The sequence below is a fragment of the Rhinoderma darwinii genome, chromosome 10 (assembly GCF_050947455.1).
Source record: "Rhinoderma darwinii isolate aRhiDar2 chromosome 10, aRhiDar2.hap1, whole genome shotgun sequence".
Lineage (NCBI taxonomy): Eukaryota > Metazoa > Chordata > Amphibia > Anura > Rhinodermatidae > Rhinoderma > Rhinoderma darwinii.
This window is the reverse complement of record NC_134696.1, coordinates 77,647,392-77,664,315: the sequence shown is the minus strand read 5'-3', so window position 1 is coordinate 77,664,315 and position 16,924 is coordinate 77,647,392. Positions and strand designations below refer to the sequence as shown.

Sequence of the window (16,924 nt, the reverse complement as noted above, 5' to 3'; positions counted from 1 at the left end):
ATACTCCGAGTCCCCCCTACCTTGGCCTCTTCTACAACAAGAATACCCACCATTTATTGATCAAAATTTCTTCTTCTTACATTAAATGGAAAAAAAAGTAGTCTTCATAATAGTGTGTAGAAGGTCCGTAACATAGCTAATGTGGACTGTGACCCGCAAATTAGTCATAAGGTCCTTATCCACCATGTCACCAAGCAAGTGTATGTGAAGAAAAAAGCAAGCTGAGGAGCGGTGCAGAAATACTTGTTGGTAACAAGAGTCTTTTCCATGTATAGAAATGGTGCTCAGTGTTCTGACAGTAGCAGTCATAGGGGGTCCAGAGGTTGCAATAAGGCTCTTCGGTCACATATAAGAACAGCAGTCATTTCAGGAGAGGGTGATTCATGATAATGCACCAACAAGTAGCACTACACCTGTCAGCTCCACTGTGATCAGCTCTAGAGTGCTACTTGTTCAGCAGGACAAGTCAGTGACTGAACTCTACTGTTGGACATACTACTTTTTGGGATATTTACCAGCTATTTCAGGAGAGTCACAGACCATCTTGGAGGGTTTAGGAAGTATGGTATCTTGTATATTCTGCTGCTATGATTTTCAGAAGTCCCAATTGCTGGACCCCATAGAAGCTGCTACACTTTTTACGCTTAACACTTTGTATAACAACAAGTAAAAATGAAAAATAAATATACACTTGATGGTAAGTGGTTTATTTGTAATGATGTCCGTGTTGAAGCCCTCTAGTGTAAGCTATGCAGTAGGCAGCATGATTCTGGATTGTTCCTCCTGTAATGGATAAGGCTCGGTATAGCACATTCTGTCACATTCCTGGATCTCCATTACATCATATAGAATGAATAATGCGTGTTTATGAGACTCATAACTAACCAAACAGTATTTCTTGCAGGTTTTATTACTCATATTAAACATGTAATCAACACCATAGGTTTTCTGGAAATGGACGATTCAAATGCTTGTCTATGATTCTGAATAGTAATATATTCATTGAAAATCTAAATGTCAAATTCATTCAATCTTGTTTTGGAATTTCCCACTGCTCTGGGAACTTGTTATCGATGAATAGATGACGGAATTGGTAGTTTAGGTATAGAATTCAGGAATATATTAGTATAGGTTCATCGCCTAGATTTCTCCTGCAGATCAAAAAGCTTAAAAGGCAGGAATATAAAGTAAGCACCATTTTATTTTACGTCAATGGCCATAAGTCAGCAGATAGAATTTGCTAATCTGCATAACATACAGGGAAAAATACATATTTATTGGTGGATCCCATTCATTTAGATCCACCGACACCCTAATGTCCATCGGTGAGAGCAAGAGCTGCCATAAGGGGAATAAGATTGTGACAGGGAATTTTACCTACCTGCTCTATTTGCTTTCCCTTGTTGGCAGAGGTACCTGGCAGCAACTTATCTCTCACTGTTGAAACTCCATACAGATTTGTCGGCGGTGTACATGCATGTTCATGGAGGAAATGGCACCGATAACTGTTGTTCAGCCAAAAGCTATTCTTTATCTATGGCCATAATCTTCTGTACGTCTCTTTTTGTCAAAAGGAGGATCACAAGTTAGAGGGGAGAAATTCCCTAAAGAAAATGTTTTGCCTCTTCCGTGTGCCGAGATATCAAAGGTGGCCCTTCTCTGCCTCAAAGGGCAATGCATGACTTTCATTCAGAACAAGAAGTAGGCATAAACCACATACACCCCTCCACAATGACAATGTCCGCCTTTACAGTGACAAACACAGTGATTTACAAAACCTTCTTCCAGCACGCTCAGGCGCCATTCTGCACTTACCTATAGGAAGTTTGTTACATGTTAGCAGTCAAGCATCATCCGCTTACATGTCCCTCATTCCGCCTGTGTTATTTTGTACATATGAATTTTATAGTAACTGTTGTACATGGGCCACATGGCAGACATACCAGGCCACTGATGTAAAATCACCACAAAAGCATGAATGTCACTAAAACAGCATATAAATGAGTATTCATGAATTTCCAGTTATAACACTGGGCACCTGGAAAAACACCAGCAAACAAGCGCCCTATATATCTTAAGCTATGGGCATTTACAACGAATCATGTGACAAAAGTCTCATGTGATGGCAAATGCAAATACGTCAAAATGTATTTCTTTATTTCATATCATTCTGCAACAAATTTGATAAAAATGCAGTTTACAAATTATTTAGAATTTTATTTTACTCTATGGGAAAAAAAGTTGTGCAATTTTCCCAAAGATCTCCTCTAGCTGTATAAAGACAAATCATTGAGCTGCATGTACATTGCTGTTTTGTGCATATCAAAGCGTTCTTACCGTTAGGTCCAGAATTATTTGGGCAGTGACACAATCCTCATGATTTGGGCTCTGCTGCCACCACATTGCATTTGAAATGAAACAACTGAGATGAAATTGAAGTGTAGACTTTCAGGTTTAATTCCAGGGGTTGAACAAAAATATCCTGTGAAACGTTTAGGAAATGCAACCATTTTTCTACACAACCTCCGCATTTCAGGGGCTCAGAAGTAATTGGACAAATTAACATTACCATAAATAAAATGTTTAAAAAAATAAATAAAATACTTTGTACAATGAGTACCTGAAATCTGGAACCCATGGACATCACCAAACGCTGGGTTTCCTCCTTTGTGATGCTTTACCAGGTCTTTACTCCAGCAGTCTTCAGTTGTTGCTTGTTTGTGGCTCTTTCTGCCTTAAGTTTTGTCTTAAGCAAGTGAAATGCAGCTCGATCGGGTTGAGATCTGGTGATTGACTTGGCCATTGCAGAATATTCCACTTCTTTGCCTTAAAAAAACCTCCTGGATTGCTTTCGCAGTATGTTATAGGTCATTGTCCATCTGTCCTGTGAAGCGACGTCCAGTCAACCTTGCTGCATTTGGTTGTATCTGAGCAGAAAGTAAATCCCTGAACACTTCAGAATTCATCCGGTTGCTTCTGTCTTCAGTCACATCATCAATAAACACTAGTGACCCCGGTGCCTTTGGCAGCCATGCATGCCCATGCCCTCACACTGCCTCCACCATGCCATCACACTGCCTCCACCATGTTTTACAGAGGATGTGTTGTGCTTTGGATCATGAGCCATTCCAAGCCTTCTCCATACTTCCTTCCTCCCATCATTCTGGTACAGGTTGATCTTAGTTTCACCTGTCCAAAGAATGCTGTTCCAGAACTTTGCTGGCTTCTTTACATGTTGTTTGGCAAAGTCGGAACCCTCTGTATTTGCTCTCATGAAGTCTTCTCTTTATGGTAGACTTAGATACTGATACACCTACTTCCAGGAGAGTGTTCTTCACTTGGGTAGATGTTGTAAAGGGATTTTTCTTCACCATGGAAAGGATTCTGCGATCATCCACCACTCTTGTCTTCCGTGGACGTCCAGGCCATTTAGAGATCACAAGATCTTTTTTTTTCAAGAATGTACCAAACTGTTGATTTGGCCCCTTCTAAAATTTGTGCTCTCTCTCTGATGGATTTCTACTTTTTTTTTCAGCCTAACGAAGGTCTGTTTCACTTACATTGAGAGCTCCTTTGACCTCAAGTTGTGGGTTCACAGACACAGCTTCCAAATGCAAAGGCCACACCTGGAATCAACTCCAGACCTTTTACCTGCTTAACTGATGATGGATTAACCAGGGAATAGCCCATGCAGCGAATTAAAAAGCTTTGGAGATAATTGTCCAATTACCTTCGGTTCCTTAAAAAAGAAGCTGCTACATATTAAAGAGCTGTAATTCCTAAACCCTTCCTCAATTTAGGATGTAAATCCCCTCAAATTAAAGCTGAGAGTCTGCACTTTAAACCCATATTGATTATGTAATGGCAGGAAGGAGGTGAAGGGAAAGTGAGCCCTAATCTACCCACCGCCCTGTCCCTGCCTACTTGCAACGACCCGCCCTAGGCGACAGGGTACAACTGGGCGGCGGTCCCTACGCTGTCTAAGTGCACGGGAGAACAAACAGGGAACACGCAAGGGAAGGGGCAGTAGCCACGGAACGCCGCGAGGAAACGGAGCGGTGAATGAGTAGTCAGGACCAGGATGAAGTGGAGTATACCAAAGTGAGCACGGAGAAGGAAGCAAGCCAGGGGCAAAGCAAAGCAGGTTAGGCGGAACTGCAGCAAGGCAGAAGCACGGCAGAAGGAGGCTGGAGCAAGCGGCAGTGAGGCCAGGAATCCAGAAGAATTACAAGCACTGAGGAAGAGAACACGGCAGGTAATAAAGGACAGGGGGCGGAGCTAACTCCGACTCACCAGGCCGCGATAGGCTCTCCCACTCCTGAGCCTGCCACCCTGGTTGGTGGGAGATGGTGTCAGTCGAACAGGTCTGGCCTCAGGTGTGGATTGATTAATCCCAGGAGTATACCTAGACGTAGTACCTGGCAGATCCCTAACAGATTATATAACTGTATATTCAATATGTTTTAGCAAACAGCTAAAATGCCAAAACTTATGTCATCATCCAAATAATTCCGGACCTAACTGTATATGATCTGAGCGTTGTGTGACAACTCCTACACACATGAGATAGATGTCACCTGGAGGACTATGCTCCCTAAAGCTGCCCATACACTTAAAGTGGTATTCCCAGAGTTGACAATTATCCCCTATCCTGTCTCATTGCTGGGAACCCTACTCCTAGGACCCACACCGATCGTCAGAATGGGGGTCCCAATCCCCTGGTTCCTCTCTAGTGCACTCCCCAAAAATTGAGCGGTGGTAGAGCATGCGTGTTGCTGCTCTATTCAAAGTTTATGGGAGCGACGGAAACAGCCAGGTGCATCGCTCGACTGTTTCCGTCAGTCCCATAGACATTGATTGGAATGGTGGGTGCAAGCTCATCCTCACTGCGGAAAGCGCAGTGAAATGCAACAGGGGATTTGGGATCCCCATTCTCACTATCGGTGGGGATCCCAGCAATCAGTTACATCACTTATACTGTGCATGGCTGATAATTCTTGATTCTGGGACAAGCCCTTTAAAGGGAACCTGTCGGCTCCTATTTGCCTCCCAAACTTGTCCCATGGTTTTGTAAGTCTTGTAAAACTATGTGCCAACATACCTTTTGATTGCTTTGTATTACCTTTATTGTCAAAATAAACCACTTTATTGCCACATGGAAATGACTCTGCGAGTGCCACTTGGCAGACCATTTCCACAAGTGCTCCAGCTCTCGCCATTTTAGCTTGCTTAACTCGGCCCCCTTGCTCAGGATTGACATCAGCATGCTATGGCAAGAGATCAGAGTTGAGCAAGCTAAAATGTCGAGAACAGGAACACTTGTGGTGGAAACGGTCTGCCAAGTGGCACTCGCAGAGTCATTTGCATGTGGCAATAAAGTTGTTTATCTAGACAAACGAGGTAATACAAAGCAATTAAAAGGTATGTGGGCACATAGTTTAACAAGACCTTCCAAACGCTGGGGCCAGTTTGGTAAAGCAAATAGGATCGGACATGTTCCATTTAAAGAGGCTCTGTCACCAGATTATCAAATCCCTATCTCCTATTGAATGTGATCGGCGCTGCAATGTAGATAACAGCAAAGTTTTTTTTATTTTTAAAAACTATCATTTTTGCCCAAGTTATGAGCAATTTTATATTTATGCAAATGAGCTTTTCAATGGACAACTGGGCGGGTTTTCTCATTTTACCAACTGGGCGTGTATTGTGTTTTTACCAACTGGGCGTTGTGAATAGAAGTGTATGATGCTGACGAATCAGTGTCATACACTTCTCATCGTTCCCATCCAGCTTCTTTCAGTGCAGACATACAGCGTGACGTCACCCACAGGTCCTTCAACATTGTCGTCGGACAAAGAAGATACATCGGCTCCAGGCGTCCAAAAGTTTAATATGCTTTTGGAAAGGGCTGTTGTCAGACACCTCAGGCAGTGGGTTATCTTCTGTGGGAACAAAGGATCCGGCATGTTGGACTTCTTTCCTCTGACATCTGCCTGCCGGGAGAAGTCAGGACATCCCCCATGCACATCAGATAGTCGGACGGTCCCACTGAAATAGATGGGCTGTCATCTGATGTGTGTGGGCACCTTAACTTTTCATATATGATTCAGCTTAGCAAACAAGTTTTTTCTATGTAGGCAGGAGATAACCACCTCAACCAACACTTATTTCTGGGTACAGTGCAGTTTGTAGCCATAATCTTTAGGTCTCTTTTTATAAAACTTTCCCCCAACTCTCGGAATTGTTTTAGGATTCATTCACATAGGAAGCGTCGATGGTTTTGTGAATTACACCAGGCAATCATCAGTACAAATGATGGGAATAGTTCAAGTCATAACAATGTGTCACAACAATTCAATAGGGAAAGTCTGAGGAGAAGCTTTTAATTTACTAGTGGTAAAAAACAATTGCGATAAAGAAAAATTAAATACTTTTAAATTTGCCTGTGTTCCCACACTGACGCTTCCTGTTGTCACCCCAGTGTGACAGCCAATCACCATCTGCAATTGTGACGTGTAGACAACAGTGACGTTCCTGCTGCTTTAAGGGATCGAATGCTGTAATCATGTGGCACAATAAAGAGCAGGTTGTTCAGGCTGTAGGCGAAATTAAAATGTAAATATATTTAAAATAACTTACTTACCATTTGCAGCCATTTGAACTTGGAAAAATGCTTTACAATTTAAATAGAAAAGAAACAAAACGATTATTTTTGTGTATGAACCAGCACCAGCACTTTCTATCGTGTTTTGTGGATGGGTTATTGTGCCACACAGATCTCTAATTGTCGTGAGTAGTGCATTAGACCGATTGGACAATCAGTTGTCCGACTTTTCCTATCAAGGCCTCGTGCACACAACTGTTGCCATTGATCAGGCCGCACACTACAGATCCTAGTGTCTGTATTTGGGTTGGTAATGCCTCCGAGTTGCTTCCATAGCCGTTCGTATTTACGTATATTACAACCGGGTTGTGACATTTGTCTTTCGCGGTAAGCCATTTGTGATTTGTTAACCCAGGCATTTCCTAGCAACGTATCCGCAAAATGCAGACAGCACATGAATGGCTTATGTGTGCTATCCGTTATTTTTGCAGAACCATAGACTTGACTGATGGCACGGGTCCGCAAAAATGGACCTAGGCCTAATGCACACGACCGTGGTGATTTTGCAGTTCGCAAAACCATGGATCCATTGTTTGTATTTGCGGTCACTTTGTCAGCAAAAAACCTTCCGTGCTGCACCCATAACATCAAAATTAATGAATCTACTGAAAAAAAAAAAAAAAACTGTAATTGATGTCACCATTTTGTCCCATACCCCTGAGTAGGTCACATGATCCGCAAATACAGACAGTAAAATGACATGTCCTGAGATTTTGCAGCTCCCACATGGATCCATGAACACCACGGTCATGTGAATGCACCGTATAAAAGAATGGATCCGTGTGACATCTGCGAAATTGCGGATAGCCCACGGACAATAAACCACAGTCGTGTGCATGAGGCCTAAAAAACTTTGTGGCCATGGTAAAATTTGTGTATGAAAATGGCATCACATGTGCGATAATTCTGACAGGAAATTTTCATACTACTGATCACTTATAAACTATAAGGCTGGATTCACACAAGCATGTTCGGTCCTTAAAGAACGGAACGTATTTCGGCCGCAAGTCCCGGACCGAACACACTGCAGGGAGCTGGGCTCCTAGCATCATAGTTATGTACGACGCTAGGAGTCCCTGCCTCGCTGCGGGACAACTGTCCTGTACTATAATCATGTTTTCAGTACGGGACAGTAGTTCCACGGAGAGGCAGGGACTCCTAGCGTCGTACATAACTATGATGCTAGGAGCCCGGCTCCCTGCAGTGTGTTCGGTCCGGGACTTGCGGCCGAAATACATTCCGACCATTACGGACGTAACATGCTCGTGTGAATCCAGCCTAAATCTTGTGAGGTAACATGTATCCCGCCAAACTGAGTACCGTACTGTATGTGAGGTAACACGTATCCCGCCACACTCAGTACAGTACTGTATGTGAGGTAACATGTATCCCGCCACACTCAGTACCGTACTGTATGTGAGGTAACATGTATCCCACCACACTCCGTACAGTACTGTATGTGAGGTAACATGTATCCCGCCAAACTGAGTACCGTACTGTATGTGAGGTAACACGTATCCCGCCACACTCAGTACAGTACTGTATGTGAGGTAACACGTATCCCGCCACACTCAGTACAGTACTGTATGTGAGGTAACATGTATCCCGCCACACTCAGTACCGTACTGTATGTGAGGTAACATGTATCCCACCACACTCCGTACAGTACTGTATGTGAGGTAACATGTATCCCGCCAAACTGAGTACCGTACTGTATGTGAGGTAACACGTATCCCGCCACACTCAGTACAGTACTGTATGTGAGGTAACATGTATCCCGCCACACTCAGTACCGTACTGTATGTGAGGTAACATGTATCCCACCACACTCCGTACAGTACTGTATGTGAGGTAACATGTATCCCGCCACACTCAGTACTGTATATGCGGTAACATGTATCCCACCACACTCAGTACAGTAATGTATGTGAGGTAACATGTATCCCACCACACTCAGTACAGTACTGTATGTGAGATAACATGTATCCCGCCACACTCCGTACAGTACTTTATGTGAGGTAACATGTATCCTGCCACACTCAGTACAGTACTGTATGTGAGGTAACATGTATCCCACCACACTCAGTACAGTACGGTATGTGAGGTAACATGTATCCCGCCACACTCAGTACAGTACTGTATGTGAGGTAACATGTATCCCGACACACTCCGTACAGTACTGTATGTGAGGTAACATGTATCCCGCCACACTCAGTACAGTACTGTATGTGAGGTAACATATATCCCGGCACACTCAGTACAGTACTGTATGTGAGGTAACATGTATCCCGACACACTCAGTACAGTACTGTATGTGAGGTAACATGTATCCCACCACACTCAGTACAGTACTGTATGTGAGGTAACATGTATCCCGGCACACTCAGTACAGTACTGTATGTGAGGTAACATGTATCCCGCCACACTCAGTACAGTACTGTATGTGAGGTAAGTTGTATCCCGCCGCGCTCAGTATCATGTGATATAACTCAGTATGTGTGGGGACACCCGGCGTCACGCTACATGTGTGTGACATAATGTCATGTTTACATGTACTCAGCGTTGTACCGTGTGCGCACATGTATGGAGGCGGCTCTCATTCTTAAACGCATCAGAGGTTTTCCCGCCCTCTGACGTCTGGGACACTTGTCACATTCCAGGGGCAGCGGCCGGTGATTACGGAGTGTCGGCGGAGGAGGCGGGCACTGAGCGGGCTGCCAGGACACACAAGTACTGCTGTTTGTACCCTCGCTGCAGCGACTTTACCACTCAAGCAGCAGCGATTCCTGGAGGTCATCGCACATTGATCTCAGCGCCTGGGACATTATTATTACCTGCACGTTGGCCTCTTCTATGCCTTCCTCCTACACTCTGACAATGACTGGCCTGGGCTCCCGCAGCCGGCAGCAGCAGCAGCTTCCTGGCGCAGTGGTCATCTCCAGCCTGCTGGACTTCGTGCTGCACAGGACCAAGGTGAGACCATGCAGAGGACGCAAGAGTTCAATTACCTTTCCATAGTTCAGTCACCTGCTACCTGTGGATCTACAGATGTGAAACTACGACTCCCAACATGCGCAGTATACAGCTGTAGTGCCACAGGTAGCTCCTGACATAGGTCATTGAGAAATATATATATATTGGTTTCTGGAATTATGCAGGAGGTTGATGGCGCTTGGATAATTTGCTCATCTCTAGAAATGGTAATCTCATGTTTTATATTTTCCGCGTGTCCAGTCTATAGGATGACTGATATCATACATGTTACTGTCTACAGAAGATTCACATCCACCGCATTCGACCGGCATTATCCTTCATGTGAAATCGCACATGGCTGCGTCCGGTATGGGCTAGGCAATGGCTGCTGTATGGAGACAGTCGGCATCTGGCCCCAGCCTAAGGCTCTGTTCGCAGAAAACCAGAACTCAGGCCGGGTTCCCGCGTAAACCTTGTGGAATTTCCGCAACGGAATTCTGTTGCGGAAATTCTGCTGCATTTACAATAGCTTCAAAGTGGATGAGATTTTGAATATCTCATGCCCACCCTGCGGGGAAAAAAAAGCAGCGTAAACGTTAAAAACGTGCAGAATTGAAATCTGCAGCATGTTGATTTATGCTGCGTTTTTGTTGATTTTCTGTTTTCAATTCCATGGGGATGCAAAAACCACATCAGAAAGCCAACTGTTGCGGCGTCAGAGGAGCAGAACAAAGGAATGCCGGAGGCAACTGTTCCGTTGCACCGCAGACACCGCCGACGGAATACATTGACTTTAATGGGTTCTGACGGCTTTCCGTCGGCATGTCTGTGGTTTCACCGGTAACAGTAGTGCAGCATGCCACGCTATTGTTTCCGATAATTTCTCCCATATTTGCGAAGGACACCCCTAACAGCCTCCAACGCAGATCTGAACACGCCCTTAGGATTTACAATTTTGTTACTATGTATATACGGGTATATCGAGACCTGGAGAAGTGACTTGGGTATTGTTTCCGGCAAAACGATGGGTCCGGTACACAGATGAGCCAAACGGAAACCACCGGCTCTGTCGCCATTGAAATCAATGGTGATGGAAACGGGTCTGTGTCACTTTGTGTCTGCTCAGGGTCCCATTCTGACCGCAACGCAGATGTGAACAGAGCCTTAGGCTGGATTCACACGAGCACATTACATCCATAATGGACGGAACGTATGTCGGCCGCAAGTCCCGGACCGAACACAGTGCAGGGAGCCGGGCTCCTAGCATCATCGTTATGTACGACGCTAGGACTCCCTGCCTCTCCGTGGAACTACTGTCCCGTACTGAAAACATGATTATAGTACAGGACAGTTGTCCCGCAGCGAGGCAGGGACTCCTAGCGTCGTACATAACTATGATGCTTTGAGCCCGGCTCCCTGCAGTGTGTTCGGTCCGGGACTTGCGGCCGACATACGTTCCGTCCATTATGGATGTAATGTGCTCGTGTGAACCCAGCCTTAGATGTGGAAACAAAATTTGCAGCCTTGATCCAGTGAGTCCTCTGGTCTGAGACTTGTTCACACTAGCGGGCTGGAGCTGAGGGATGAATGGGGCAGTCACAGAAGAATGCAGCGTTATTATCAGCCCCCGTAAACTTTTATCACCTTCTTGACCTTCTCAGGGCTTGAACTGTGGGATTTTACTGTTCCTGCCAAGACCAGTATTTTCTAGCTCTTCTCTCATGAATTGGGAAGTGGAGGAGAACAGGTCTGTAAATCTGCTGACACAATTAACCCTCCGAGTTCTATAAAGCTTCAGATTACATTAGGGGCATACGTTATTCCGAATGAAAGTGTATATATAATATAACATTCCAATACATTTCTCTCAGGAACGCAAGCTATACATTTGATTCACGTCCGGGTAGCGTTTTGCTGTACTGCATAGTGTAGTGTGTGATATTCAACAGCAAAAAAAGGGTGCTGTACATTTATGCTACATGCACACGTTGCAGAATTTGGTGCAGAAAATCCGCATCAAAACCGCAGGTAAACACCGGTAATTCTGCAGGTAAAATCTGCACCTAAGGGCTTATTCAGACGAACGTATAATACATCCGTACAACGCGCGTGATTTTCACGCTCCTCGCACGGACCTATGTTAGTCAATGGGGCCGTTCAGACAGTCCGTGATTTTTACACAGCGTGTGTCCGCTGCGTATAACTCACGACATGTCCTATATTTGTGCGTTTTTCACGCATCACGCACCCATTGAAGTCAATGGGTGCGTGAAAATCACGCACAACACACGGAAGGACTTCCGTGATTCGTGCAACAGCAGCAAAAACTATGAATGAAAACACGTGCTTTTCTATTTCCAAACATACAGAGTGTCATAATGATGGCGGCTGCGCGAAAATCACACGGAGCTGTAATGTACCTTTTGCGCGCGCAAAACGCACACGCTCGTGTGAATCTGGCCTTATAGTGCATTTTTGCGGTGGAAAAGCAGCGATTCTGTCGCAAAAAACACAACGCAGAAAAAAAGAAATCGTATACAGAATTCTGTGTTTATTCGTCCAGACCGGCCTCTTGGGGTGACGTTTCATCCCATGTGCACGCTGCAGGTCGGCGGAGGCACGCGTCACCATGGTTACGTAAGTAGGTTTTCCGCAACGTACATTCCGGTCGAAAACAATTTGATGCAATTTTTCAACCTTCCTTCCGGTGCACAGGGCAGATGTGGACATACCCCTAGTCAGATACAATTTGCAAGCGGAAATGCAAGATAAATTGACATGCTGCCGATTTAAAAATACGCGCCGCAGTTCAATTTACATGCAGAAAAAAGTCTGCAACATGTAGATGAGATTTCACGAAAATATGCGCGGCAATTTCGCACGTAATACGCATTGTGCATTAGACCATAGGCCTTATTCACACGAGCATATTACACACCCGCATTATGCGCGTTAAAAAAACGGACGTAACACGGACCTATGCAATTCAATGGGGCCATTCAGACATTCAGTGTTATTCACACAGCGTGTGTCCGCTGCGTGAAACTCACTGCATGTCCTATTCCTCTGCGTTTTTTGCCCATCACGCACCCATTAAAGTCAATGGTTGCGTGAAAATCACGGACAGCACATAGACGTCATCCGTGTGCTGTCTGTGATTCACGCAACAGTTGATAAAGAAATGATGAGAAAAAGAAAAACAGCTACTTAAATTTTTTTTTTGCTGACGTAAAAAACGTGTGACATACGGATAAAAAAACGCAGACACGCGCCGTACACGGATGTCACACAGAACTGCAATGCGCGCAATATGTTGCATTTTTTACACGCGCAAAACGGACACGCTCGTGTGAATAAGGTCTTAGGATCAGTTTACACAGCATTATGACGTTGATTTGCCACAAAATGTCTGAAACCAACCCCCCCCCCCCCCCCCCATTAATTTCAATGGGAGGCAGAGGCCTTTTGTTCCCAGGTGGCTTTTGGCCACTCGTGGGGAAAAAAAAGCGGCATGTCCTTTCTTGCTGCGGTTTCTGCCTCTGACCTTCCATTAAAATCAATGAGAGGGAGAAAAAACCTGCGGCGCTCATTTCTGAGCGTTTTGTGCTGCGTTTTTTGCCCGCGATCCTGGCGTTAGCTTCAATGGCTGCGGTGGAAAAAGGTCACAAAAAAATAACTCAGAGGAATACGTGCAGTCTGTTCAAAATCTGCCTCAAAATTCCTGAAGGAATTCTGAGGCAGATTTTTTCTGCCTGCAAAAAACACTCTGTGTGAACAGGTTCTTAGAAACATCGCAATTTTAATTAACCACTGATTAAGGCCTCATGCACATGACCGGAATTTTTCTCTGCAATTGCGGATCCGGAATTGCGGATGAAAATACTGGTCCATTAATTTCTTTGGGCCATGGACACCTTCCCGTATATTTACAGGTAAGTGTCCAGGCCGTAAAAATTACCCGCTTTTTTCGCGGCGTCAATTACGGACGTAATTGGAGTAGGGATGTCACGATACCAGAATTTGGACTTTGATACCGATACTTAGTTTAGTATTGCGATTTCGATACTTTGCCAACAGTAATAAAAAAAAAGTTCTTCCGTTTTCTGATGTGAGGCGCGAGGTGTGTTGAATTTTGAATGTGCCTCACATTAATAGTAATCCCATCATGTTTCTCAGTCATAATGGGTTAATGTGCGAGGTATATGATGGGGTTAATTACTATTAATGTGAGGAACATGGAGGTTAAATTCATCACACCTCGTGCCCCACAATAATAAGTGAAAGAAAGCCGTGTTTATTTTATTTTTTTACAGCGTACACATAAGTCGATCTTACCTGCAAACGCTGATGCTGCTGCAGAATCAACTGTAGCCTCTGCTGCCGATGTGGCCGTCACGATGCAGGACCTGTGAGTGACGTCACAGATCTGCACTGTCACAAGCTGGGCGTTCTGAAGAGAAGAGGATGTTACTTCTCATCAGAGCGCCCAGCTAGTGAAAGTATTAAAAACGCCCCGATGTACGCACATAATACACGCCCACTTGGACTTGTACTTTTAAACACACCCACTTGGACTTTTGCAAGCCTCATTTGCATAATTACAAAAATGGTCATAACTTGGCCAAAAATGCTCGTTTTTTAAAAATAAAAACGTTACTGTAATCTACATTGCAGCGCCTATCTGCTGCAATAGCAGATAGGGGTTGCAAAATCTGGTGACAGAGCCTCTTTAACAATACTTTTGTTTTTACTTTTATTTTTAAACTTTAATGTACTGACATATATCAGATATGTGCCAGTACATTAGCATGTGGACGGATTGTACACAGGCAGTTGTTAGGACATACCTAAGTATGCCCTAACAACAGGAAATATGGTAAGACAGCCCTGGGGTCCTTCAATAGATCCTGGGCTATCTGCCCATATACGGTATGGCCCTCGATCGCGTCTACGGGTATGTTCCTGTGACACGATCCATGGGCATCCCCCTTCTCATTTCCTCTTGAATGCTGCAGTCAGCTGTGATCGCAGCATTCAGGGGAATAACGGCGGAGATGAGAGGTTTCTCTGATCTCCGCTGTTATAGAGCGGGGCTGCAGCTGTGTAATACAGTCATTGCCCCGCTCCTGACAGGAAGTGCGTGCGCGGTCAGCATGAGGTGAAGCGGCCGGCGCCTCACTAATGAGCGGCGGTTCAGGCACTGAAGACAGAACATGGGGGTGTTTTGTAGAGCGCCCGCCATGTTCTGTCTTCAGTGCCGCCGCTCATTAGTGCAGCGTCGGCCGCATCACATCATCCTGACGGCGCGCACATGTCTGGACTCAGGAGCAGGGCAATGGCTGAATTACACATGTATTACACAGCCGCGCTCACATACATTCATGTATTACTATACTTAGCTGTGCGGCTGCGCAGATACAGGAAATAGCAGTATCGAGCCGTTTGGGGATGCATCGTGCATCCCTAAATTGGAGCTGTTTTTCAATGGAGTCAATGAAAAACGGCTCCAATTACGTCACAAGAAGTGACATGCACTTCTTTGACGCGGGCGTCTTTTTACGCGCCGTCTTTTGACAGCGGCGTGTAAAAAAAAAAAGCCTGTGTGCACAGAACATCGTAACGCCATTGATTTCAATGGGCAGATGTTTGGAGCCGTATTTTCGGACGTAATTCGAGGCGTAAAACGCCCGAATTACGTCCGTAAATAGGGTGTGTGAACATACCCTAACAGTGGCATCAGTCATCATAGACTTTAATGGTATCCATTAAACAGATAAGTCAGGAACTGACGTCATGATAGTTCGTAACTTATCCGTTAAATGGATACCATTATAGTCTACGGGTATGTTCACACGACAGCGTCCGTAACGGCTGAAATTACGGGGATGTTTCCGCCTGACAACATCCCAGTAATTTCAGCCGTAACGGCATGTGCAGGCGCTTGAACTCCGCGTACATTACGCACGTAATTGGCGCTGCTATTCATTGGAGTCAATCAATAACGGCTCCAATTACGGCCAAAGAAGTGACAGGTCACTTCTTTGACGCGGGCGTCTATTTACGCGGGGTCATTTGACAGCGGCGCGTAAATATACGCCTCGTGTGAACAGACAAACGTCTGCCCATTGCTTTCAATGGGCAGATGTTTGTCAACGCTATTGAGGCGCTATTTTCGGACGTAATTCGGGGCAAAAACGCCCGAATTACGTCCGTAATTAGTGTGTGTGAACATATCCTACAGGTGATGGATTGCACTAATAGGCATATGTTTAACTTTTTTGTCTCATCTACAGACTCACACGAGCATGTTCGGTCCGTGATATGTGGACCGTATGTCGGCAGTATGACTGAACACACTTCAGGGAGCCGGGCTCCTAGCGTCACGGTTATCTATGACGCTAGAATTCCCTGCCTCGCTGCGGGAAAACTGTCCGGTACTGAAAACATGATTACAGTACTTGACCGTTTTCCCGCAGCGAGGCAGTGACACCTAGCGTCATAGATAACTGACGCTAGGAGCCCGGCTCCCTGAAGTGGGTTCGGTCCGGGACATACTGCCGACATACGTTCCATATATTCCGGTCCGAACACGCTCGTGTGAATCCGGCCTTAGGGTATGTTCACACGCTGTGTTTTCAGGCGTGTTTCAGGGCGTAAACGCCCCCAAGTACCCCTGGAGAAAACAGTAGCTAAACGCTTACAAACATCTGCCCATTGAATTCAATGGGAAAAACGGCGCTTCGTTCAGATGGGGCGTTTTTTACGCCGCTGTCTTAAAAAAATTGTGTGTCACTTCTTGAGCTGTTTTTCATTGTGTCAATGGAAAAAATGCTCCTGAAAACGCCTCAAAAAAAGTTTTCAGCTACAAAATCGGCTGAAAATCAGAGGATGTTTTCCCTTGAAAACAGCTCCGTCATTTTCAGCCGTTTATGATTTTGTGTGTGAACATACCCTAATGGTACCTATTTAATATATACATCATAAAAGGCCATTGTAAAGCCCATTATGCCTGTAAGGTGTGGCATACGGCTCAAAACTGCAGATAAATGCAGGTAAAATCCACTCTTAGGCCTGATTCACACGAACGTGTTAAACGTCCGTGGGACGGCCGTTGAAACGGCGTCCCACGAACCTATGTAATTCAATGTGGCCGTTCACACAGCCGTTATTTCAATGGACAATGTGAAGGGTCCGTGGGAAAATAGGACATGTCCTATCTTTTCACGCATCCCTCCATAGACTCTCAACTATGGTGGATGCGTGACATCGCGTCCCGCAGTGCTGAGC

General features: G+C 45.1%; 1 protein-coding gene across 2 annotated transcripts in view; it reads left to right on the top strand.

Annotated features, from left to right (window-relative positions):
• USP2 (ubiquitin specific peptidase 2) overlaps positions 1–16,924 on the top strand; it is a 125,507-nt gene that overhangs the window by 26,328 nt on the left and 82,255 nt on the right. The window contains exon 1 of one of the 2 annotated variants that reach the window (XM_075840090.1): positions 9,173–9,637. The exons of the other annotated variant lie outside the window; for it this stretch is intronic. Coding sequence (XP_075696205.1) covers positions 9,518–9,637 — 120 coding nt within the window. The 5' untranslated portion in view covers positions 9,173–9,517. Of the gene's footprint in view, positions 1–9,172; positions 9,638–16,924 lie in introns of those variants that run through there. 2 annotated transcript variants of the gene reach the window in all.